The sequence below is a fragment of the Meriones unguiculatus genome, chromosome 21, assembly GCF_030254825.1.
Source record: "Meriones unguiculatus strain TT.TT164.6M chromosome 21, Bangor_MerUng_6.1, whole genome shotgun sequence".
In the NCBI taxonomy this organism is placed as follows: domain Eukaryota; kingdom Metazoa; phylum Chordata; class Mammalia; order Rodentia; family Muridae; genus Meriones; species Meriones unguiculatus.
Window position 1 is genome coordinate 55,845,383 of NC_083368.1, and position 26,734 is coordinate 55,872,116.

At 44.6% G+C, this 26,734-nt stretch overlaps 1 protein-coding gene across 1 annotated transcript in view; it reads left to right on the top strand.

The window, feature by feature from the left end:
- The window catches only part of Snd1 (staphylococcal nuclease and tudor domain containing 1), a 399,985-nt gene that overhangs the window by 12,583 nt on the left and 360,668 nt on the right, over positions 1–26,734 (top strand). The window contains exons 2-5 of the mRNA XM_060374009.1: positions 13,149–13,298; positions 20,382–20,502; positions 24,146–24,224; positions 26,256–26,416. Of these exons, the coding sequence (XP_060229992.1) occupies positions 13,149–13,298; positions 20,382–20,502; positions 24,146–24,224; positions 26,256–26,416 (511 nt within the window). The remainder of the gene's footprint in view (positions 1–13,148; positions 13,299–20,381; positions 20,503–24,145; positions 24,225–26,255; positions 26,417–26,734) is intronic.

A 26,734-nucleotide genomic window follows, 5' to 3' on the forward strand; every position in this document is an offset into this window, starting at 1 on the left:
ATCTTGGTTTTGGTTGGTTTTAAAAATGTCTTTCCAGAAGAGATGGTGTAAGGGACAGATGTCTTGACAGAGGTAAAGGACAAAAGTTAGAAGGCAGGTGAAGTGGTGAAGATGAGATGGGAATACTCAGAGGTGAGCAATCTGGACTCATCAGCAAGGCTAAGGCAATTAGTTTAAAGACAAGGGTGGCTGGAAGTTTGTTACTAGAGAAAGGAAAGAGGAGGGGCTTGAAAACTTTTGCTTCTACTCCCCGAACTACACTTATATGATGTGTTCAACCTCATGAATTCTGTCCCAGGAAGTTCACTGTCTTATATCCTTAATAGCAGGAACATTTTTATTTGGGCAGCCACCCAAAACATAATCATTGTGCCAAGTAAAATTTATCTGTTTACCCATTAAGGACTGTCCCAGGCCTTAATGAGAAAAATAGTGTATGCTCTTCCTCTAAGTAGATTGCATGGTAGAGAGCAGAACCTGGGTCCCGGGTCTCACCGGGATCTGTTATTCTGTATGCAGTAATTACTTGCATTATTGCTCTTGGCAGGCGAGCCCTTTACAGCCCAGAGGCCAGAAGACTGTTTCTATTACTTAAAAGCTAGGTTACCTTGTTAAACTCCTCTCTGGTGAGAGCTTTCGAATCTCTCCAGACCTCCCATGGGCTCTCTCTAGGGCACAGGTTTAGCTCATGGTTAAGGCTGCCCTGCCCTTGTATTATTAATCATAGGCATTTCAGCTCTCGTAGAGAAATAAAGTTTTAATTGAAATCTTAGGGGTTCTTTTAAAAGTGGAGTAGCACCATGTCTGTGGGAGAGGCCAAGGACACTGTTAAATGGCAAGGGACTTGTGATTCCGTTGCTTTCTGACACTCTGCCTAGGACTTTAATAAGAAGAATCCTGGGACAGCATGCAGGCTTATCAGTAAAAGACTGAAAAGCCTGTAGTAGGTTTATGATTTGTACTTTATTTTGAGATCTAAAATTGACAGCATTTCAAGTATAGAATGTTTACAAATAACCTTGAGATTAAGTTGGAAAACTTAAGATATTGTAGGTAACATACAGGTGATGTAGTTCCTCCTCATTGTATTGTTAACCCCGCACATAAAGCAAAAATAAGCATTTAATGTTATTCAGAGATGACTTACTAAATAATTTAGTGTCGCTTTTCCCTCTCCTGCCCTGGATTGGGAATTGCTGCTGTCCTTGCACCTGGATCTGGGCCCTGGAATTGGGGGGAAGGAGTCATTTAAAGAATGTGTGCTGGGCACAGGGGCTCAGTTAGCTGAGGGGCCCTGGAAGGATACTCCAGGTTTTTCTACCTTTCCTGACCACCATTGCCTCACCTCCTGCCCTGAAGTTAAAGTTTCTGTGCCCAAACAGGAGGACTTTTTTTATTTGCAAAGATAATCATGGTCTTTGGAGAACTGCTTATGTGCAGTGATAGTACATAATTTCACATGAAACACCTTGGGCATACGTATATGTGGGCAAACCCTCAAGCCATTGTTCAGGATGCACAACATGGGCTGAAGCTGTACTCCAGAAAGTACAGGGAAAAAGCCCCCGCAACACTTTCCCATGTTCTGTTCCTAGACGCAACAGAGAACCTTTTGTGACACATGTGGGGGCTATTTCCCACACAGCAAGTTTTTCCCCTGCAGAAAACACCAAGCGGACACATTAATTCATTTCTGAAGTTATTTACCTGGAGATAGTGTCAGGTCCCGCAATCCTCCTCTCCGTAAGAGAAACTCCTCAGATACCAGTCACAAGGTTTAGGTTGTAACCTGTGTCTCCCTGCCAGCAATTGTAAGATGGAGCCTATGGAAACCTTTCCTGGTTTATCAGAGATGCTGCTGCAGTGGACACAGCTGCATGTCCAGGTGAGGAGCGGGACATGACAGTGTAAGCAGGCGGGGTTGCCAGAGCCTCCATGCTCCCTCAGGACACGCCTCCCTCTCATGCCGCCTGGAAACTCATCAGATTGTGCTCAAGAATGTTTAGAGCAGATGGATCTGGTGCCACAAAGCTTGTAAGTCTACTAAGGAGGCTGAGGCTGGAGGATGACTTAGGCCCAGGAGGTAGAGACCTGGTTGGGAAGGTCTCCTTGCTTAAGCTTTTGTCCCCAGCGCGTGCAAATTGTGCACATGCTCCCGTGGGCGCCTGAGGTATCTAATATCTTCCTCTGTCGTTTGTCATCGTATATTTTGAGACAAAATCCCTCACTGAGCTTGAGATTGTTATTTCAGCTAGAATTGCTGACTAGAGAGCCCTAGAATCTAGTTTTGCAGAGGTGCTATCCCTGACTTCTTATTTCTTTATTATTTTTAAGCTGTTTACTTTGTGCGTATGGATGTTTTGCATGCATGCACTGTTTGGTACCACGTAGGTGCCTGGTGCATGAGGATGGATTCCTTGGGACTGGAGTAACAGATGGTTGCGAGCTGCCTGCCATGTGGATGCTGGAATTCCACCCAGTTCTAATGCAGGAGCAGCCAGTGCTCCTACCCGCTGAGCCGTCATCTCCCCAGGCCCCTACATCTGGCTTTTACATTGGTGTTGGGATCTGAGTTCTGGTCCTCTTGCCTGTACACTAAGCAATCTACTGACTTTTGGTGTTTTGAGACAGGGTCTCTCTGTGTAGCCTTGGCTGCCCTTGACTCACTCTGTAGACCAGGCTGGTCTCAAATTCACAGAGATGCTCCTGCCTCTGCTTCCCCAAGCCTGGGATTAAAGGCATGCGCCACTACTGCCTGGCTTCTACTGACATTTTTAAGGCAGGGTCTCATGTAGCCCAGCGTAGCCAACCTTGAACTCCTCATCCTCTGACAACCACACTTGCTTATGAAACCCAGGCCTTACCGACTGAGTTATGTTTCCAGCCACTTTACATATTCATTCAGTCAGTCGCTCACTCACTCTCACTCATAGTTTAGTCATCAATGCTGTCGTTGGGTTGCTGGGTACGTTGAAAGTTGCAGTCTTTATTCTTCTGCCTTTCCTGGTATCTGGCCGTGGTCTGTGTCGATGATAAGGTTCTGTTCTAAGTATCCTCAGTGGGGCTGTGGAGATTGCCGAGTGGTTGAGAGCACTGGCTGTTCTTCCACTGACTTTGATTTCAGGCGTCCACAGGGTGGTTAACAACCATCTGTAACTCCAGTTCCAGGGGATCTGTCACCTGATCTGGCCGTGGCCTCCTAGGGCACCAAGCCTGTATACGGTACACAGACATACATGTAGTCAAAACACTTGTATACATAAAAGAAGAATAAATCTTAAAAGCAAAACAACAAAAACCTAAAGAGTCTGCCTTGTATTCCATTATGTAAAATAGGCTAGCTTCTGCAGACTCCATCTAAGGGTGGAAGGCAGGGATTGGGATTTGAGTTTATGGAAGACTAATCCAGCTTGACCGGTGGCCTAAGCTTGCTTGTTCCTTTTCCTCTGAGTACCCCCTATTCGTTGTGTTCTGTGCCCATTCACTTAGGTTTCTCAGTGAATTGCAGAGATAAATGTAAACACTGTTACTCTTTCGTGGGTCAGTTTGACATTTAGATACACTTTTATTACTGTGGATTTGGATATAGGCTTTAGGTTGTCAGTCTGAGAGATTCTTGTCTGCTAATCAAGAACAAACACAAAAATCGTGGGGACTATAATTAGAAAAGAGATGATAGCATTTGTTCAGACACCAGGTATGCCTTCTGGGATATGGGAAGTAACTGAAGAAAGTAGGAAGACAATTGAATATTGAGCAGTTAATTAGGAGATTCTCCAAAGTGGTCAGGGATATAGATTTGAGTGGTTTCTGTTGAAAATAGAGTAGACTTGACAGCTCACAGGAAATAAATCAATTGAGTGGTTAGAAATGAGTTAGCCAAGACATTCTTGAAGGAGGCAACAAGGGAAATTGGACATAAGAGTACGGAGGAAAGCGGCTGGAGAAAACAGTCCCAGGAATGACAGAACTTCCTGGGGGAGAAGGAGGAGATGCTGCAGAAAGTTGGAGTTGTTTGAAGCAGAGGGAGAGGGGAGCTAAGAGAGGACACTTAGATGTGTGGCTTGCCTGCCAGTCATGCTGAGGGAGTGGGCCCCTGGGGAACATTGTGCTGTGTGTTACCATTTCATCGAGAAGCAGGAAGAGCCAGTGTGAGTGTTACTGTCCTCTCAGGGTTTGGTTCCTGCTTGCTTCTGAGAAAGTCCTGAAAACTTATGAATTGTGTAAGTACAAGTGCCTCTTCATGCTTTTGTTCTCAGTTTCTGGAGTCCATTACTGAGTGTAATACTAACAATGAGGCAAAAGCCGCATTTCTGTCTTGTTCTCTGCTCTGGGCCCGCCATGGTGAACATGGGCCTTTGTAGCCACAGAACTTGCAGCTCAGAGGAAGACGAATGTTGAACAGTGACAGGCTGATTCCGTAGACCTGAGTCTATGGCTGAGGAGTGTGGAACTTCTTTGCCTTGGGACGGCAGCTCTGAGAAAACAGTTCGAGCGCTGTCTGCTGGAGAAGTGCCACGCAGACAATTAGGGTGGGAGTTCCAGACAGTTGTGAGCTTCCATGTAGGTGCTGAGAAGTGAACCCCAGTCCTCTAGAAGAGCAGCCAGTGTTCCTAACTGCTGAGCCATCTCTCTAGCCCCTATTATTTTGATTTTCAAGTTGTCCCAATTTTGGCCCATGACAGTAACCTTAAGCATGCTACTTTATCATTTTGATAAAATGTGTCACCATTGTCCTTTGATCACTTTTTTTTTTTTTTTTTTTTTTTTTTTTTTAGTTTTCTAACACAACCACATATTCCTGGCTGAGACTGACATTTCCCATACCCAAACCTAGACCCACCAGTTTCTCAAGGAGCTTTTGCTCTTTTTATCAGAGAGGAGCTTTTAGAAAGCAGCATCTGGACATCAGGCTGCTATGCCCTCTTAGGTGGAAGTGGGAAATACAGGTGTGACATGGATGTCTGTGCTTATCTGGATGTCTTCAGAAGCCTTTCTTTTCTGATTCAGCCTTTCTGTGTGTCCGTGACCTTCCTCTCCAGTGAGAAAACTGGCTTTCACTATCCTGTCTCTTGTTGCTCAGCTCCCTGTACATGACCAGTGGCTTGCTTTCAGCAGTTGTCCTCAGCCTCCAGTGACCTGTCAGCCACTGAGTGCTTTGAAATGCACGTGCACACCCACACCCACACTCACACCCACACCTACACACCCATACCCACACCCCCACACCCCCAACACCCACACCCACCCACACCCACACATGCGCGCTCACACACGCACGCACACACACACTCACTCCCCCACCCCCATACTTGTCTTGTTTGCTTTATTTCTCAGTGTTGATTGAACCCAGAATCTTGTCCATACAAAATATGAGCTGTACCATCCATCAGTTAGGTTTTCTTTAACCCGTTGATAGCACCGGTCAGTTGGCAGTGGAAATGGTCATTCTTAAAACTGCCCAGAATCCTGGCCGAAAACTTGATCTCCATTTCTTTTGGTAGAAAGAAGCTTTGCTTCGAGGCTTTTCTTTCCTTTGAAATATTCCCAACATTCTTTTTAAACATTTTAGAAAGTTTCAACTGGGTTTATTTTTTTCCCCTCCAAATTGTGCCTTTGGTGTTCATGTGTAAATGAAATAAAGTACTTAAAAAAAAATCTCTTCTGTGCTTTATTTACTGTAAAAAAAATTAAAAAACCAAGTAAACAAATACTCATTTTTCCTTCTAAAGTGAACTTGTTTCCTCTCTAGAGGACTTTTAATCCTTCCTGATAGTCTGTGTTTGATTTCCCTTTTCCTATCAGGATATTAAATGTGCGAGTTATGAGCACTGCCAGACTGTCTTACTGGCTCTTCAGAATTAAGTCTCGTGTATGTGGGCCCCGTGGGCATATGCTGCCAGCTTTACGCTGTCAGTGTTCAGGAAAGTAGCAGCCATTTCTTAGTCTGCATGCTTGGGCTTGGTGCTCTTGTCTTTCTCTTATGCTAAGGAGGTTCTTTCCAGAGTTGAAGAGTCTGATCACTGCAGCAGTTTCCTGCTCACCTGGCTCTGATCATTTGGTAGAAGGCTCACACTCCTGTCTGTAGTGATCTCCAGCTCCTGTGCTCTTTGTATGTTTTTGAGACTGTTTTAATTACTTTTCCCCCTTTTCTTGCGTCCCTCCAAATCCTCCCATATGCCCTTCCCTGCGCACCTTCAGATTCATGGCCTCTCTTTTGTTTTTTTTGTTTATAAATTGTTATTGCATGGATATATGCATTTGTATAGACATACATATTTCTAAATATAATCTGCTGAGTAGATGTAATGTTAATTACATGTCTATTTTCAGGACTGCTTGGCTCTGGAAAACCAGTCGATGTGCTTTTCCCTAGGAAGGGCTGGCTTTACTCAGTTGTGTTCTTTGTGTGTATTGGAGACCTCCTGGGCTTTTCTATGTGCAGTGGCAGGTCTGTCGGTGCTTCTCTTGCTCAGTTCACAATTAGGCTGTGAGAATTTGCAGGGGCTTCAGATGTCACTAGGAGATGTCTTCACAGGAGACTGCCTGCTCTCTGGGTTTTCAGTTTTCTACCCCTCTTCCACAGTGTTCCCTGAGTCTTATGTGTGGGAGTGTTTTGTAGATATAATCATATGACTAGGCTTCATTTATTGTTGTGTCTTCCCTTGGGCAGGTCACATGACTGTTGTCCTGAGTTTGTTTGTTTGATAACTTGCCTTTCTTCCTAACTTCTTCTCAGTGATGGATAGCATGTTGTAAAGATTTGGCTCTGGAGAGCATGGTCTGTAGACAGCCTTGCTGTGGCTTCCTGGTGCGCGCCGTCCTGCCGTGCTGGAGAAGCTTGCCAGGCCTCATTTTCCCCAGTCACCAGTATTGGTTCTCATATGTGCAGTATTTAGGGTTTGTTAGAAAGAATGCTGGGATGCTATCATCTTACTATGCTGCGTTTTCCTCATCTATAAACAGAGAATATGATAGAGCAGTTTATGATCCCTTGCCGTTTCCTGAGCTACAAAATAGATTTAGGCAGCCTGTGTATTACTATTATTATAGCTAGCCCACAATTAGTAGCAAATATCATTAATACTGCAGATTGGGCAGGATTAAAAAGAACAGATTTACTTTTGCTCTTGATTGTAGATCAAGGTCAGAGGGCCAGATTTGATAGCTGGCCCTTACAAAATTTTAATTTATGGGTGGTGGTGGTATGTGCTAATAAAGGTTGCTTTGACTTGGAGCAGCCAGCTCATGGGGGCTTGACATTTTAATCTTTTGGTTGCTGATACCAGTTCTGCTGTCCACAGAGAAACTCCCAAACACTTGTTTCTGTATGTTAATACTTTGTGGGTTTTAGGCAGAAGTTACTACAGCTGTTTGCTTCCAGTGTCTTCAGCTGTAAAATAAAAGGACTTAATGCTCTTTTTCTGACATCAGTGATCCTGGGATTTACAAGCTGAGACCCTGTTTGTGGAGCTGGCTGGGGAGGCAGCATATCCCAAGTCAGAGAAGAGCAGTGCCATGAAGCCCTGGGCTTCTAGCTCATTGCTTTTGAATGGTGGGGTCTTTAATTTAGTCTTGTTTTTAGCAGAGAAAACGAAGGGTTCAGAATCAGGAAGATTTCGATGGACTGGAAAACCCGCAACTTCTCTTTACTTTTGAGCTGTTTCTTTAGTCTCCTAGGGTGTTTGTGGACACTGAACGGCTCTGAGCTATCTGCCGTACAACTACTGCACATCTTTCTCTTGCGCCCTCCTTGTCTTTCTCCCCACCCCCTTTCTGCCTTCAATTTCTGGAGACGTTGAGGTTGATTTTAGGTCCTAGCAGCTGAACTGTATCCCAGGCCTCGCTTTCATGGACTTGCCAAATCTTTATTGAAACAGTGCTTTTGGTTGTGACGAAGTTCTGCCTGCCTGCCTGCATTATGCCTTCACTTGTGCTTTTGGTGTTGTATCTAAGAAATGATCATCCACTGGAATGCAGATTTACCTTTATGTTTTATTCTAAGACCTTTATAAGTTTGACTTCCGCTTTCATATCTGTGATGCTGTTTTGAATTTCTTTTGTTTATAGTTTGAGGTAGAAATCAGACTTCTTCCTTCTGCATGAGGCTTTCTCTAGATGTACCTTTTGTTAAAAGTTCTACTCTTTCTGCTTTGAATTATCCAGGCACCTTTGTTTGAAAGCGATTGATTATAAATGTGTGGATGTGATGTGGGTCCCATTTTTATATGTATCTTCAGCTGCCTGTCCTCATCCTTTATATTGGTCCTTCTGCTGCCAATTTTGCCCTTGTCATATGCCATTTATATCTCAAGAGGCAGAAATGCTCCATTAAGCCAGTACTCATTGCAGAGTTTGTAAGATGCCTTTCTTGGGCCAAGATGATTTTGCTCTTGAATTGGGAGAACTATTAGCCAGTATTGATGTACCATCATGTTGATAAAACTGGTGAGAGTGGACTTCTGTATGTAGTTTTCTTTCTTGTGATGGCAGTGGTCTGGATGTTCAGGAGTTAAAAGTGTACCAAGTCATTTTTCAGAGCCTAGTGAAGATTTAATGTCCTATTCTGTTGCTAGGCAACATTTTAGTGGCTTTCCATGTAGTGTTTCACTGTAGATAAATCTCCCAGTACACCTGTAAGTGAGTTTGAGAAGTTTGAATCCCCATTTTTCTTCCCAGTGCTTTGATTTGGCCTCAGTGGCCGTCTGCCGTGTGCTGTGAAGCCATAACTGTTGAATCCCACCACATCTCTCTTTATAGGCAGAGCCGAGAAGTGTCAAATCCATAACCTCAGTCAAACTGACTCATTATGACAGCTGGCTTCACAATCCTCCTGCTGTAGCAGGTAGTCCTGAGATCGCTTTTCTAGAATATGTCATTTTATTATTATAATTGGTTAAAGCGGTAACCATTTGACTTGTTTTCTATGCCCTATAAATTAGCAATTAAGGATAATTACTGTAGTCATGAAAGTTTGTAACATGAGTCAGTCAGTAGAACTGTGGTTGTTCAATTACCCATGACAGTTTCTTCACAATCTTTATTCTGAAATTAAAAATATGATAACTGCTATGCCTTCCTTGCATCTGTTGTTCACTGTTTGTCTCCCTCCCCACTTGAGTATCATCTCCCCAGGAGCGGGAACTTTTGTCTCTCTTATTCCCCTGAAATACGCAGCTTGCCTAGAACAACATCGCACACATCATTGGTAGTTAATAAGTATTGGTGAAAAGTGAATCAATCAATTAATCAATCAATGAATTAACTTTGAAAAGCCCAGAATCAGTGTTTATTATGAAAAATGGTTTGATGCCATATGAAATAGAAGTCTGCTTCATAGGACCTTCATTGGTCCTTTCCATGTTTTATGTAGATGTTTTAAACATTTCCTCTTGGTTTTATTGGGTTGAAAACTTGTAAGTTTTAGAATATTTTTTTGAGGAAGAACTTGAGAAAAAACTGTTGACAGGGCAGTGGAGGAGTTACCAGCTGGAAAATGTAGGTGACTGCATGGAGGGATGGTGAATTTTGAATAATTTCCTATATCCAGCTCCTATTGTAATAGGGAAAGTAGTCTTACAGAGATAGGATTCGTTCTTCACAGTGCCCTGAAGTCTTTACCTCTCCGTCAGTGCCCTCAGCAAATGCTGGAGAGACCATTTTAGAAGAAAGCTGTGCCCTTGTCAGGCTTTCTGGCTGGAGCACTAGGAGGAGGATAGCAGTATCTGTCACATCTGCTTTTAGGAGATCTGCCTTTAATCTTAGCACTTGGGAGGCAGAGGCATCTCTGAGTTTGAGGCCAACCTGGTCTATAAAGTAAGTTTTAGGAGAGCCAAGGCTACACAGAGAAACCCTGTCTTGAAAGATGTCCCTCTCCAAAAAAAGGGGGAAAAATCAGGATCTGTACATTGTTTGCTGGAATTCTCATGAAAAGGTAGTAGAGTGGCCAGATCAATTGTAATAGTCATGCGATGGAACACCTAGTCATGAAAGTAAATTGCTTCCACACCAGCATGGACGCATTTCACTAAAAAGAATTAGTAAAAGAAACAAGACATTGTGTGGAAGACTACCAGTAGAACTCAGGAACAGACAATGTGAAGCCCTGTTGTTTAAAGACACTTAGGTGAATGGAACACACGTGTGCAGAAGAGCAAGTCCCTCGTGGCAAAGTGGCGGTGGCCATCAGAAAACTGAGTAGAAGGGACAGGGAGGTTGTCTTAGGGTTTCATTGTTGTGAAGAGACACCATGGCCTCAGAGATGCTCATAAAGGTTAGTCCATTATCACGGAGGGAAACATGGCCTGCAGGCAGACATAGTTGGGGGCTGGGGAGGAGCTGAGAGTTCTCCATTTGGATCACAGGCAGCTGGAAGAGAGAGACTAGGCCTGTTTGAGCTTCTGAAACCACTAAGCCCACCCCTATTAACATACTTTCTACAACACATTCTAATAGTATCACTCCCTATGGGCCTGTAGGGGCCATTTTTATTCAAACCACGGCATTCCACTGTCTGGCCCCCAAAAGCTTGTAGACACATCCTAATTCAAAATGCTTGTAGTCCCAACTTCCAAAGTCCCCATAATCTATCACAATATGAATACTGTTTAAAAGTATAAAGGTCTCTTCTGAGACTCATGCAGTCTCTTAACTAATCCCCTATAAAATAAAAATGAAAAAACAGATCACATACTTTCGGAATATAATGGCATAGGATATACATTACCATTCTAAAAGGGAGGAAAGGGAGCATCGTTGGGGAAATACTGGACAAAGCAAGGCCGAAAGCCTTGGGGAGACTCCATGTCTGATGTCAGAGTGCTCTTCAGAGTTCTCTCCAGCTTTTTTCAGCGTTGTTGACTGCAGCACACTTTCTCTTGGGCTGGTGTGCTGGTGCCACAACCAGTTAGCATTTTCTTTTCTTTTTTTTATTGCCAGGTCTCATGGCTCTAGCATCTCCTATAGGCCTCACCTTCACAGCTTCATGGGCTTCCATGCAGAGACACAGCTGCCACATTCCTGGCCTCTGCTGGCTATTCCTCAGTCAAGGAGGGAAATTCTATAACCCTTTCTTGTATCTGACTCTAAAGCCAGAATTACGTGGCCAAAGCTGCCAAGTTGTGCTGCTTGCTGGGGCAGAAACATGGCCTTGTTCAAATACATTTTCACCAGCTTTTTGTTTTTGATGGTTCCCTTTCCTAAGCTTGGCTGTTCTGGAATTCTGTGGACCAACTCAATGATCTACCTGCCTCTGGGGTGCTGTGATTAATGGTGTGTGCTGCCACACCTAACCCTAAGCCTTCCTTTAATTCCTTCTCACAAGTTGGAAGCTTAGCTAGGTGGGGTCTTGCCCTGAGGTCACCATTCCCTTTATTCCATTTTGCATCAGTATTTTCTTTAATCTGTTTATCTCCTTGAACACAGGATTTATAGATCCTTATACTTCCCTTTCTAATCAAACTGCACATTTTGTAGTTTTCCTTGCCCAGCTTGCTCCATTTCTTTGTAGATCTGCGTAAGCGTGGCCACTCATAACCAAGCAACACAGTCAATACTAGGCTGTCTGGAAATCTCAGCTAAAGCTGTTAATCCGGAACTCTCCAGTTTAGCCTCGGGCAGATTTTTTTGGACAAGTTTAGGAAGCAGCCACATTCTTTGCCAAATATCATAAGTCTCTAGGCCACATTCTAATATTCCCGAGCCAAGCCCCTACAGTTCAGATGACCCTTAGCACCCTTGTCTTTCATGCCCACTAAGGCCGTCTTAAAGCATTCAACCGCTTTTCTAGTCCAGAGTTCCCAAGTGTTCCTTAGTTCTTTAAACAAAAGGATGGTCCAGCCTCTCCAGCAATACCTAGTCCCTGCTACCAACTTCTGGCTTAGGGTTTCTACTGCTCTTAAGAGTCACCATGACCACAGCAACTCTTATAAAGGAAGACATTTAATTGGCGCTGGCTTACAGGTTCAGAGGTTTAGTTCATTGTCAACATGGTGGCATGCAGGCAGGCATGGTGCTGGAAAAGGAGTCAAAGGACAGCTGGAAGAGAAAGACGCGGAACCTGACGCCCATCCCAGTGACACACTTCCTTCAACAAGGCCACGCCCACTCCAACAAAGCCACACCCCCTAATGGTGCCACTCCCAGTGGGCCTTGGGGGAAGGGCCCATGGCCATTCCAACCACCACTTTTGGGAAAATACACTTCTGGCAGTGCTGGAGCCCTTGAATAGTGACTACTCAGTTTTTACTATTCTTATTTGACTCAGATATTTGTGATCCTTGTTCACAATTTAAAGCATTAATGGGAGATTGCTAGTTGGCTGTATGGAGTCTTTCCCTCACACATTTCAGAGTGAGCTTCCTTCACAAGGACTAGTGTGAGCATTCTCCATTCTAACCTTCCGTAGAGTTGAGAAACCTTCAGATTGACCTCCCAAAGCAGAGACAGTTTGAGTAACTACATCATTTTTACAGCATGCCTCTTTGTGTCTTCTCAGAATCTTTCCTTGTGTAGACCTTCAGGTATTTAAAAGTGAACAGCAGCAAACCTCAGAGCCCTTTCCGCAGTCTCGGATGCTTTCTGTCTGCTTCTTAGCCAGTAGGAAGAAGCCAGTGCACTTGGGAACTTCAGTGTTTGCTCATAGAGGATAGTCCTTGTGTGTTTCTCATTTATGTTGCGCATGCTTTGCTGTACCCTGCCCCGACCCTGAGTGCGTAGGAGTTCTTTTCTTTAGTTTTCCCTTTGTTTAAATGTTCACAGTTTGCCTCACTCTAGAATGCAAGCTATTCTAGAGATACTAACTTGTTAATAATTGAAAAGAACAGTTTGGTGCTTGCTGGGATAAAATTACAAAGATCATTAACCTCCTTGTCTCCTATGCCTTTTTATCCCAGTCTATTCATTATATGGCTTTTCTGTTGTTTGTTTAATTCCTACTTAGGTTTTTGAACCCATCATTTTTTAATCTGGCCCAAGCTCCATGTGGGTATTTTCTATGAAACTCAAGCTAATTCTGTCTACTTCATCATTTCATAGATATTTGAGGGCATCTGAAATGCAAAGTACTGTTCTAGATGTTGGGAATTCCTTAGTTACTTTGTGGGGATACTGTTTCCAGGCCACTAATTCTCTCTCTCTAACCTGTGTAGGTCCTCTCTGGGTGTGCCATCATTGTCCGGGGGCAGCCCCGGGGTGGTCCTCCTCCTGAGAGGCAGATCAACCTCAGCAACATTCGTGCTGGAAATCTCGCCCGACGAGCAGCTGCCACACAGCCCGATGGGAAAGATACACCGGATGAGGTAAGTGCTTCCCCAGGCCTTTCCGAGCCCGTGGCTCTAGTTGGCAGCTTGCTCTCCTCTTTGATGAAATTTGATGTGCTCTTCATTTCTGTTCGTGGTGAGTACTTTGTCACTCTGTCATTACACACACGCTGCCTATCTTAGTTTCTTTTCATTTTCTTTGAGTAACTTAAAGGAGAAAGGGTTTATTTAGCTCTGAGTTGAAGCCCACAGTCCATCATGGTGAGGAAGTGAGGGCAGCAGGGGCTTGAAGCATATGACCATGTCAACATAACCTGAAGCAGAGTGCAAAGGGTGCTTGTGTTTAGTTCACTTCCTCCTCCTACACAGCAGAGGAGCCTGGCCCCGGGAATCATGCTTCTCAACTGACAGATCAAGACAGCCCCTCCTAGACATGCCCGGAGCCTATTTCCCGATGATTCTCTCAGTGAATTGAGTCTTGAATAACCCTTATAGTGGTTAATTGCGATAGCAGTCTCAGTGCTGTCCGCAATCCTTGCCTGTAGGCCTGACTTGTTCACTCCTGGGGAACAGATTTGAAGTGACATCAGTGTAACATTTTCCTAAGTGGTAGCCCTCTGTCAGTGCTGGTGCCAGCCTTCTGTTACAGACGCCCATAGCTGCAAAGCCATCTGAATTCATGAAACTAAAGTGGGAGATGTGGTTTTTGGTTTTTGTTGTTTTGGTGTTGGTTTTTTTCTTTTGGGGAAGCACTGGGACTTGAATACAGGGCCTCACACATGCCAGGCAAGCGCTCTATTGAGCCATGTCTAGTTTCTTCTTCTCCACTCCTGACCTTCTGTCTGTTTTAGTAATAAGGTCTCATGAAGCCCAAGCTGACATTATTCTTATATATAGAGGATGACTTTCAATTTCTTGTTCTGTCTCTGCCTCCTGAACTTTTGACTTACTGGGATGTTGCCATCAAGCCTGGAAATAGCATTGTGATTGAACTCAGGGTTTCATGTTTGGTAGACACACACTCCACAACCCAGCCATAAACATGAGTTTTTTGTTACTATTTTATTAAGTGTGTGTGTGAGAGAGAGATGCACAGGCTCATGTGTGAAGGTAAGAGGCCAGCCGTGGGGGTCCTTCTCTCCTACCCAGCCATAAACATGAGTTTTTATTACTATTTTATTAAGTGTGAGAGAGAGAGATGCACGGGTTCATGTGTGAAGGTAAGAGGCCGTGGGAGTCCCTCTCTCCTACCATGTGGACTTACCAGCCAGGCTTGTTGGCACCTACCTTTAGCAGCTGAGCCATTTCTTTGGCCCTAACCCTGAGTTTTGTTTTCTGTTTTGTTTTGTTTTTCAAGACAAGGTTTCTTCGTGAAGCTCTAGCTGTTCTGGAACTTGCTCTGTAGACAAGGCTAGTGTGGAACTCACACAAATCTTCCTGCCTCTGCTTCCCGAGTGCTGGGATTAAAGGCGTGCATCACCACTGCCTGGCTTACCCTTGACTTTTTTTTAAGGACAAGCTCCAAGCTACAGGCTCTGGCCGCTTATCTTTGGGTTTATGCTCCGTGGCACCACTTCTGAGCTTTCCATTATGTCTTCCCCTACGCCCCTTGTCTACTGCCTGGCTCTGTGCCCTCTCACACCATCAGGAGTTTGACTGCTCACGTCCTTGCCTCCTCAGGCAGCTGTGTCCCTTCCAGTTGGTGCGGTTTAGGCTTCCTGCTTTCTGCACCTGCAGACGTTGGTGCTTGGTTCAGCTTTAGCAGTGCTTTGCTGGTCAGGAGCAGGATTTCTGGACTCTCCATTGTTTGTTCTCATCTCCAACTTGTGTCTTTGGGATTTATAATTGGATGGTCTCTGCTTTTCCCTTTCAAGGAAGTGATGAAGAAGAAGTAAGAGCTTATAAGCTTTTATTTAAGGAAAACATTTAGTTCTTTTTATCTTTAAGAGTATTTTTTTAAATAAGGCAATATTGAAACAGTAGTATAGATAATGGAGATGGAGAAAAATCACCCATAATTATTCTATCAGCAGTAGTTGGTTAGATTCTAGAGTTAATGACTAATTACATTAAAATCAGTTCTTTGTCATTGGTCCTTTATCAGTAACTACAAGTGTTAAGTCTGATGTAGTGTCTCTATCTACCCCTGGATTGCTCAATGAGGATTAATAAGGAAAGTACTTTTTAAATGTTTGGTGGTCACTCCTCTGTTAGATCAGTTACTGAAGATTAAACCTGTTTTGGCATTCTTCAAATGTTGAGTGTTCATCAAATGGGCAAATAACTGTTTCATGCATCTTTCTTCCTTTCGGCTGGTCGTGGAACAGCTTGAGTGCTCCTGGGAGGAAACAAGCTGCCTCTTTTAGAGGTCATCAAGCTCTTCTCCCCAGAAGGAAGAAGCAGTGCAGCCTCTGAGAAAGATAGTTGTGTCTGAGTTCCTTCCCCGGTGAGCATCCGGGGCTAGAAGCACAGGGCTGTTCTGAGCTGTCCTAGCCGTGTCCTGTGTAATGGGGCGGTAGACTCTGAGCAGGCTCGTGTCAGCTGCCTGGCACTGCATCCTCATGTACTGCTTTGTCCCCTCTAGAGCAGTCGCTGCCACCACGCCCGTCAGTCACTCCTAAGTCCTCCAAGAGATGGCGTACTTGGTAGCGGTAGATTTCACTCTTTCCTGACCGTGGTTGTTAGCTCCTCCCTCCTGAGGCCTAGCCTGCCTTTGGCCCATATGGTCTGCTCTTCCTCTCACACCCCTGGCACTGCACTGACACAGGTTCCAGTAATAGCCTGTGATTGCCCGGAGCAGAAACTTGATTTTCCTTGTGTTTCAGTTTCCCTGAGACACCCTGTCCCAGCATCTAGACCTTTATCAGCACCTAGGGATTCTGTCTTTCAGATGGCCTGGCAGCTCTCCTGGAGTGCTGGGGACATTTAAACAGTATGCGCTGACTCTTTTTCCTTTCAGGGTTTCTCTTAGATTTCTAATCTTCCCTCTCTGGACGCCATCTTACTCTAACCCTAGCTGGCTTAGAACTACCTGTAGACCAGGTTGGTCTCACTGCCTCTGCTCGAGTGCTGGGATTAAGGGCGGGTGCCATCACAGCCCTAGATCTTTTTGAAACATAATTTACATACTCTTGCTCATTGTATTTTCGGAAACGGTTCTCATTACTCTGGCAAACTACATGCCTGAGCCTAGACCACAAGTCCATTTGTGTTTTGCTCTCTGTTCTTCCAATTAAACAAACAAACAAACTTATTTTACTATTTTATTTATCTTTTGGGAATTTTATATATGAAAACTGTATATAATTTCCTTTCTTTCAACTTCCCTCGTGTCTACTCCCACAATGCTTCAAATTCATGGCCTCTTATTCTTTAATTATTATTGTCACACATGCAGACACTTACTGCACACACTTATAAATACAGCCTGAGTTGATTTAGTGTTGCCATACATGCATATGTGTTGAGGGCAGATGCCTGGTACTGGATCATCTGTCACAGTCTTGAAGGACCTTTGTGGTCATGGCGCCCAGCGGTGATGCGGCATCCAGTTTTCCCTATAGGCTCCTGGCATCCCCTCTGCTTTTGTCCTCAGCTCACTTTGCTTTTCCCATCACCGGTGTGACCTGGTGAGCAGCCACTGTCTTCAGACACAGCCCCTGACATTTCCTTCCTAGTCAGAGAATGCTGTCAGAGCACTCAGAACATTTTATTCTAGAGTTGTATGTTTTTCTCTACTGCATTGTGAACTCTTCAAAGGAGGGACCTTTCTCTCACATCTGTGTCCTTGGGGCTGGTCAGCTCCTGGATAAAGCAGGTGTACAGTGAATACACACTTGAGTAGCAGAGAAAAGAACCAGGTGGCTCTCTTTGGGGGTTGGTGCATTGCACATCAAGGCACCAGCTTTTCAGGCTTTCCTCTGACGTGAAGAGCAGAAGACTCTAGAAGATTCAAGAAGAATCAAAGACATTATGATTCATTTGCTTTTCTTTCTGTCACTGCGCCAAATATCACTCATATGATTATTCTTTTTCTCCCCTCCCCTCCCCCATGTCTTCCTTCCGCACTAGTCAGCTTTCTCATAAGTCCTGTGGAAGTGAAAGCAGGTCCCCTGTGTGTCCTCAGCCGTCAACTGGCCTGTGCCAGGCTAATCCCCAGCGTTGCCTAGCTACTCCAGGCAGCCTAGATACTGCATTGATAGGCTCTGTGCTGGTTATATATTTATTTCCCACAGATTAATTGAGTGCCTGCTGTGTGAAGCTGTATGCTGGATCCAGGAGAAAATTAGCCCAGCTTTCAGTATCGCTTTTGAGGATTGAGGTGGTAGGGGAGAGGTGGTAGAGCAAGGTTTCCAAGGGTCACAATGGGATGATTAGAATAGAGGGAGAGACAAGAAGCCCTGAGCATTGGGCCATGTACATGCTAGCTGTCTAGTTTGCGTTGTTCTGGGTTTAATCTTTTCTCAGTAGTTTAGGACCACAGAGAGGAGTGGAACTAAAGCATTCTGTTTCATGACTTTAGACGTCCTTACTCTATTTGGGTCTTAGCCTGTCTGCCATTGGTCACCCTAAAGAGAAGAGGTAGTTCAAGCCTTAGCTACTGAAAGGTCCTCTGGATAGTCTTTGAACACACCATGGCTGTTCTTCCTGCTAGGCTCTTGTGACTTTTGAGCATTGCCTGGAGCAAATTTCCTTGTATTTGCTTCCTACAGTTGTAGCAGCTCTACTGGGACAGCCTATCTCCTTGGCTCTCCTGTGGGGGTGGTCACCGGTTTCACTTTTGTAAAATTCTCTCCTTGAGTGTTCTCTTGGGCTTGTAAGGTGATAGTCAGACTCTGGGCTATGTAGCTCTCTGAGTCTTCTCTTTGTGGTTTCTAATAACTTAGTCAGTAATAAATTGCCCAGTTTGGATAGAACAAAACTTCAAGAAGGCTTGGTTTATAGAACAGATTGTAGACAACTTGATTTTCTTCCTCTCTCGGATTAGGTATGTTTTATTTCAGGGCCTCCAGTGTGGCTTTCTCACCAGTGAGGGACAGATCAGCTGTACACATGAGGGCCTAAGAGTGGATGCCACAAAAGCTTTTAGAGAGCTTCCTTGTGTGAATTCCTGGTAAACTCACCCTTGATGAGTGTTGTTACCTGTGCTAAGTGTCTCTCAGTATGAAGAAAGAACGGCATCACCGAGGTTTGCATAGTAATGTGTTGCTTAGGAGTGTGTTGTGAAGACAGCGGTAGTTCTGTTCATTTTTAGGCAAGCTGAGCACTGTCGTAGTAAAATACAGGTGCTCAGTAGTTAGTGTTGGACTCGTATATCAGACTTCACTTTGGTGAGTGGTGTCTTTTCAGTTTTAGGAAGTGAAGTGAGTGTAAAAATGAAACACTGATATGGTGAGCTCTGTGTTTCTGTGAGTGCTTTGTCTCTGCTTGCTGGTGCTTTGAGTCGGGAATAGCAGGATGGATGGGTATGAGGTTGGTTTAGGTTTCTTACCTGAGCTGAGTTCTTCCTAGAGTTCTTCCCCTCACCACTGAGGTTAAACAACAGCGCTGTTTCCTGACTTGCCTCTTCCATTGGCCTCTAGTTGCTAGGAAGTAATATAGATTTTCCAGACTGGGAGTTTATTGAATGACCTCATGGAATAAGCTTCCTGGATAGAAAAGGGTGTTAAAGCCTTTCCTTTTAGGCCTGATCACTGATCTGCATTTCCTGTCGTAGCTGAATTGTGCCGTGAGGGGATGACAGCAGGCAGGGATGAAGACTGGAGTCGTGAAGGGAGACACCCCTTTTTATACCTAACTTTTAGTATGTGGGGTGCTGTTGTGCCCCTTGAGCCATTCTCTCCCTGTTTCTGTCTGAAGGGAACTTGGGCCTCGGAGATAGGCCCTGACTGTCAAACGAAGAAGTGTGGGGGCTCCCCTGACAGGCCTGCTTAAGAGAACTCTCCTTTTCTCATCAGGCATGTCTAAACCTGACATTGTGGCATAAAGTCATCTACAGAGTAAACACTTAAGAACTGTGCCGTGGGGCCTTGGGGGGTCTCCTGGTCTCTGAAAGAAGCTTCCTGTGTTACGTTGGGCAGCATTTACAGCCATCATCAATAGTGTATGGGCTGTGGATGGGACAGGCCTGGACCACCCCAGCAGTGGTGAGGTAGACAGCACCATCCCTTTGTGCATCATCTAGTGTGTGGAGGCTCTGTTTCCCACTGGGGGATGTGTGACCTCTGCTTGTGTCTTGTGGGAGGGAAAAACCATCATTCCATTCATAAGGTGCTCCGGAGCTCTCGCTGGCGTCTTGAGTCTAGGAGCTTGAAACATATCAATGTTTTTTTTTTATTTTTTGAAGTTTATTATTATTAGTGGTATTACTGTGTGTGTGTGTGTGTGTGTGTGTGTGTGTGTGTGTGTGTGTGTGTGTTTTAAGAGTATGCATGTGGAGGCCAGTCTTCTCTTTGCAGCATGGAGTCTGGGCACTGGACTCAGGCTCTCACGTTTGCAAGACCTTTTACCTGCTAAGCCGTTTCACTGGCCAAATTCCAGATCTCAGACCACAGTAGGAAAGGAAACATTTTGGGGACTGCTCTCTAAACTTTATTGCTGTCCTTGAAACGTCAGGAGAAATGACATAAATGAGGCTCCTACGTGAGCAGAGATTCACTCCCGAATGGTGAGAGCACTAAAAGCGTGCCAGCAGTCTCGCTTTCCTTGAGCTGGCATTAGGGCGAGTGCTTTGTGAGCTGGAGGGAGACAGGCAGATGCACGTAATAGGTGTTTATGATGTTCCACTGCCGGGCGGTTTCTGAGGGGCTTCCCAAGACGATTGGCAGCTACCTCGCAGAGGTTAGCGTGGCTGAGCAGGCGTGATGGAGGAACCACCACTCCTGCCGTCCCGGAACCTCGGGGGCCTGTTTCAGGGCCTGTGCTAGTTAACCCAACTGCTGGACCCTTTCTTGAAGGCCCCACGTGTGCAGCGGGTGTGTGCATTTCCTTTTCATGGACTAGCACAGGGCCAGACTGAGATAGGTGCTTAAGCATTTTTTGTTGAAGACATACAGTTGCTTCGATGCTGGCTGAGGTCTGCAGGTGGCAGCTTTCCTGTAACACTTCTGTTTTGTCTTTCAGCCTTGGGCGTTTCCTGCTCGAGAGTTCCTTCGAAAGAAGCTGATTGGGAAAGAAGTCTGTTTCACGATAGAAAACAAGACTCCGCAGGGTCGAGAGTATGGAATGATCTACCTTGGAAAAGGTGAGTAGAGTGGGCTTGTTTGTCTCGGAACCTAAGGTTCATCTAAGGGTCAGTGCAGGCAGAAGGCCACTACAGGCCCCCGAGGCCATCACCTAGGACAGTTGCTGTGGCTTGTGTGGGATTTGTTGCTGGGCTCATAAGAACAGGGCACATACACCTCCAGCAGCCCGGGTCCTTGTCTATCCCTGTGCTTTCTTGTCGTGGTGTAGGACCTGTGATTTACTGTAGCGTTCTTTTTTCCATAGAGGCCACTCAACAGCTTCGTGTTTTGGGGTCAGAGTGCTAATTGAATTCCTATAGATTTCCTATATCACATTCTGCATTCTTTTATCTTGTAGCTTTTCTTCTCTGTCTGGGGAACCCTTTATCAAAAGATCTGTTTAGGAACAGTTGTTGTTATTAAAATCTGTCTTATGGTTTGAAATAAAATAGAATGAAAACAGGTGTTGGAATTAGATGAGGTTAGAATTCTGACTTTCTTGTTCTGTACCGTCTTACCCTTTGCCTCTATAAGCCCTAGTTTCTTCATGTGTAAGCTTTTGAGAGCTTAAAGATAGAGGTAAAGCAACTATTTTGACATGATGTACATCATTGTTAATTTTGTGTATGCACATATACTCATTTGTGTGCACACAAACGTATTGTTTAGCTAGGTCACATGTTTCATAGGATATTAGAAATTGTCGTCTTTGGATTGGATAGAGGGAATGTAAAACTTGGGAATGGTGTTTTGAGTGGGCAATGGCACAATGAAAGACTTAGTCAAATATTTACTAGACAATAGCTAGATAAATAATAGTTTTGGGACAGATTTATTTTTTTTTTAATTAAGCTTTCTGTGGTTGCTTAATTAGAAGTCTTCCTAATACCATAACAACTTAGTTATATGGCTCAAGTAGTCAGTGCTGACTCTAGGCCAGCATTAGAAGGCAGAGCTAATGACATCCCCTTAAGGTCTGGAAAAGTGAATTGAGAATGGCAGTGGCACTTTGTGCTTGTGGATGGCGGGAGAGTAGAGCTTTTGGTTAGCCTAGACCTTACAACAGAGAGATGATAAGTCTTGATTTTTAGGGCTGGAGCTTGCTCCATAGATCAGGCTGCCCTGGAACTCAGAGTAGTGCCTTCTGAGTGCTGGGATTTAAGGCAAATGCTACCAAGGTTTAGTGCTCTGACTTGTGAAGATAAGGTATTTATCTACTAGCTCCTGAATACCATCCTGTTGTGACATGCTCTTTTTCATAATTTGATAAATAACACACGGCAATGAGATCCTTGTTTGCTTTTCTTCGCTTTCTGTCCATCATGCTTTCTTGCTTCCTTTGAAGGTTCAGGGTAAAGGAATGTACTTTCAGGAGATAGTCTGTTAGTTTTCCTGAGAAGAGCAGCTCAAGGAAGGACAGGTTTGTGTTGATTTGACAGTGTGAGGATGTGCAGCCCCAATGGCCAGGATGACAAGGCAGCAAGCAGACCCTGGGGAGGCTGGCCACATCGCCTTTGTGCTCAGAAAGTGGGGAGCGGTGAGTACTGGTGCTCAGCTCACTTTGCTCTTTTATGCAGACAGGGACCCCATCTGGCGGTGCCACCCACAGTCTGGGTAGGTGGTCCCTCTGACTTACGCCTCTCTGGAAGGAGGTTGTTTCCTGGGTAATTCTCAGTCTGGCTAAGTTGTCAGTGAAGATTGACCACCAGCTACTGATAGCTCACATGAAAGTTTCAACATTTTTTGAGTGTTCTGTAACAAGAAAATTCCCGAGAGCTGTGGGCTCTGCTTTTGATAGTGGGTTTAGGGTCTCATTTGTTTTGTGCCTGGGCTTCATTCTTTTCTGTCTTTTGACTTCTTGGCATCTCAGTGCTCAGCTTTTTCTCATTGTTGCATTATTGTTACTTGACTTTCCACCCAAGAATTCTTGTATTCTAAGGAAACCATTGTAATATTTATTAATATTAGTGAAATCTGTGTTCGGATTCAACAATAAGCTCAGGGCAAAGGGCCAGGTGGCTTAGCTGCAGAACATGAGAGTCTTTTTTTTAAATTTAATTTAATTTAATTAATTACACTTTATTCACTTTGTATCCCCCCATAAGCCCCTTCTTCCTCCCCTCCCTGTCCCACCCTCCTTTCCCCTTCTTCACACATGTCCCTCCCCAAGTCCACTGATAGGGGAGGTCCTCCTCTCCTTCCTTCTGATCTTAGTCTATCAGATCACATCAGGAGTGGCTGCATTGTCATTTTCTGTAGCCTGGTAAGGCTGCTCCCCCCTCAGGGGGAGGTGATCAAAGAGCAGGCCAATCAGTTCATGTCAGAGACAGTCCCTATTCCCATTACTATGGAACCCACTTGGACAATGAACTGCCATGAGCTACATCTGTGCAGGGGTTCTAGGTTATCTCCATGCCTGTACTTGGTTGGAGTATGAGTCTCTGGGAAGACCCCTGTGTTAAAATTTTCTGGTTCTGTTGCTCTCCTTGTGGAGCTTCTGTCCTCTCCAGATCTTACTATTTCCCACTTCTTACATAAGATTCCATGCACTCTGCCCAACAGTTGGCCATAAGTCTATGAGAGTCTTTTGTATAAACATTGTCCTCAACATTTCTTGGTAGAAAAAGAAAAATGCAGTTTGCCATTGTTGAAATATGGGTCTTGTGGCGAGGCATTAGAGGTGTGTGCATTTGTGTGTATGTATGTGTGTGCACTTGCTCGTGTTGAGGGAGTGAGTGTGTAGTGCACGGAAGTCTAACTCTCACAGGATTTCATTCTGTGCTGCAGCCCACCAGCCCGCTGTGTTACAGTTTATCAGGGAGCTTTCTTCGCCGTATTAAAGAGTTTTATGCAGTGACTTCTGCAAAGATGTCTTCCTTTATCGCTTTAGCTGACAAAGATGTAAGAGGCACACTGAGACTAAAAGCTTTTCAGTACTAGAGATCCAGTTAATGTTTCGGTGCTCACGTGGTACCTGAGTCAGGTTAGGGTTGACGTTGATCATCTCTTGCCTGTCCTGTGGCTGCTCTGTGAAAGAGAAAATCTAGACCTGTCCTCTTAGAATTTAGTCAGTCTGAAGCTGGGTGGCTTGTCTTGGTGGCCTTTGGAGTGGAGAATAAGACATGAGAGGAACTGTCCTTTCTGGCTTGGACCACACGAAGGGAGTTTAGTTGCCTTTTCCTCATCCTGCCTTGGCACCCTGTTGGTCATCTGCACACGTTATTTAATTCTCACATGAGGCAGTGGGGCAAGTGCAGTCCCTGCTTTAGAGGAATGCATGAGGGTGCCGAGAGGTCTCTTTCAGGCCACCGTGAAGCTGGGTTTCTGTTTAGTGCCACGCCCTCGTCTTCTTCAGTGCCCTCTGCTCTGCTGAGTGACCTGCCATTTGTACCAGTCGCCTGTGGTTCCCAGGGTTGCTTTTGGCCTAGGAATACTCTAGAAGCAAAGTCCTGGGAAGAAAGGTTGTTCTAGAGACCAGATGTTTTGGAAGTTCTATGAGCTCAGTGTAGCATTTCTGCCAGTACCTTTCTCCACAGTATTTCCCTCCTTGAAGAGCGAGGATGAAAATGGTCCATCCTGTGTGCTGTTGCTACTAGAGGCAGGTTTGGCTCTCGTGGTTAATTTCCTTCCTCAGATGCTGATGTGGTTAATTTTCTTTCTCAGATACTAACGGAGAAAACATTGCAGAGTCACTAGTCGCAGAAGGCTTGGCCACCCGGAGAGAAGGCATGAGGGCCAACAAGTAAGTATGCAGCACTCACGGCTTTCTTCATGAGGTTGTAGCCACGATAAACTGTTCATTTCTGATCTCTGCTACAGAATGGATAGCCTCAGGTGCTTTAATTTCTTCTGAGATCTTCTTGCTTATGGAGGTCTTTTAACATCTACTTAATAGTATTTGATTTATGTGTACCTGCTTTAACAGGTCTGGAGACTAGGCAGGTGGTTTTTATTTTATTTTATTTTTTTTTATTTTTGTGAATTAGTGGGTCTAAGACCATATCTGTGCAATTCCATAATATTCACCTAGCCAGCCAAAATGTTTATTGAGTCTCAAGTGTGTAATCAGGCTGTGTTCTGTGCACTGAGACTATACCAGTGAATAGACTTAGGCTGTGCTAGCATTCTAACAGAGAGACAGACAATGAAAGAAAGGATGTCGGGTTCACAGAACACTGCAGTGAAAAAAGCAGGAGAAAAGGATTGTGCTTTGAATCTGTTTAATTGTTTCTGAGCCCCTGGTCTTGAATCTGTAGATACTTCATTAATAGATAAAAATATTTGTTTAGACAGTGGCAATATGAGCCTTTTAGAAGATATATATGTAAGGCTTCTAGTACGTAAGTCATGTTCAAGTTCAGTACTATTCTCAGCAGGGTGTATTGCAGCTGGCTTTAATTAACACCTTCGTCTCTGAGAAGTGATACGCTTCATCAGTAATTTGGAGGCTATAAACATCTCATTTAAACCATTAAGTTCTTGCTATTTTATGACTGCAGTAGCCAAGGAAAAGGCTTTGAATAAATATTTGTATCAGGTGTACCCATGGTAAGAATGAGCCAAAAGCATAGTGGTACCTTTTGCTGGCTTCCTGTCCTTGAGGCTCTGGGCCCAGTCACGCACTGTGTACCTGTGGCCCTGTCTGATTGCAAGAAGACTTTTGCTGGACCCTGTAATGTTGTTGTGTGCCTGTGGGAATTGGTTGAATTAAGACATTTGTTTTTAGGTGGTATTTTTGGAAACATGCCACAGTTTTAACTTAAGGACAATTACTGGCATGATTGCTGTTGCAATGCTTTTTTGGGTAATTCAGTTTGTAACTGGAATGAATAAAGAAAAACCCTGTAACAGTTTTGTGCTTCTGCCGCTGGAGTCCTAATCCCTCTAGACCTGAAGTTGCCTCTTCTCATTGTTTTTATTTGCGTCTTCTTTTGCTACCCGACAATCTAATTAATTCCAATTAACTGTGAATTTGGAGACTTCTGACTCCTCTGGTTATGTTATGGGTAAAGAGAAGGAAGAGAGGTACCAGGAACTTGTAGCTTGGGAAATGTTAGGCTGTGCTTGCTTAGACAGAAATGCCTAGAGCCCATTGGCTCCATTAGAGACCACGGCTGTGGATGGTCCCAGGAGTTTGAATCCTGCAAAGGCCTTGTAGTTCCTTGCTTTTTACATTTAGCTCAGGTGTGGCAGTAAACAGTCATTTCTGTACTAACTCCTTTCGCCCTTAAGAAGTACTTATTTTATCTTTTCCTTTTAGACTGTTCTACTGTTGGTTTCCTGCCTGACCAGGGAGGAGGCTCTATTTTCAAACTGCTGTTGTCTAGCTGCCCTTTTGGATATCTAAGCAGTTTGGAGCCACCATTTTCTGTGACAGCCTGCAGCTGGTCCGGCCTTGCTGTGTGCAGAGGGCGGCTCCTTCGGCACCTTCCCTGCGCTGCACCCTGCTGGGCTGGGCTTCTGGACTCTGGGATGCTTAAATGAATTTGTGCCCCCCAGAGTGGCTCCCTCTGGAGCCATTAGCTTGTTCTGTTTACCCACTGGCAGAAGGATAACATGCTCTTTAGATCCTCTCCTTAGATCCTCTCCGAATCTCATCTGTCCTTTGAAGGAACAAATTTGGAATTTGAGAATTGTGCTTCTGGTGATTTTCTGGTTAAATAAAGGCCTTGTTCTCTTTTAGGGGAGAAGATGATGAAGAAAGGAGCTGTCAGAGAGCTCCACTGCTGTTTGTGAGCCACTAACCACAATCTGTTTGCCTTTCCTGTCCCAGCCCAGAGCAGAGCCGGCTTTCAGAATGTGAGGAGCAAGCAAAGGCATCCAAGAAAGGGCTGTGGAGTGAGGGGAACGGTGCACATACCATCCGGGACCTCAAGTACACCATTGAGAACCCGAGGCACTTTGTGGACTCGCACCACCAGAAGCCTGTCAACGGTGAGCGTGGCAGGGGAAGGCAGGCAGACCTGTCTTTCTTTCCGTTTGTTCTCTTTGATTCTTGGGGTTTATAAGATCCAGTGAGCCTTTGTTTTGCTTACTTAGTATCCAGAGGGAATCCTTAAGGGTCAGAGAACACCGTGCTTCTTTGGAAGGGGCTTTGAATTGGTTCACAAAGCTTACTGCAGTCATGTATCATAGAGGCAAGCCTTGTACTGTTGTTGAGCAAAGTTGTTAGTATTTTGCATGTTGTGTAGTTTCTGTTCTCTCAAGGCTTCTTAAACTAACCCCGAAACTTGGAAGTAGAAACATATATTT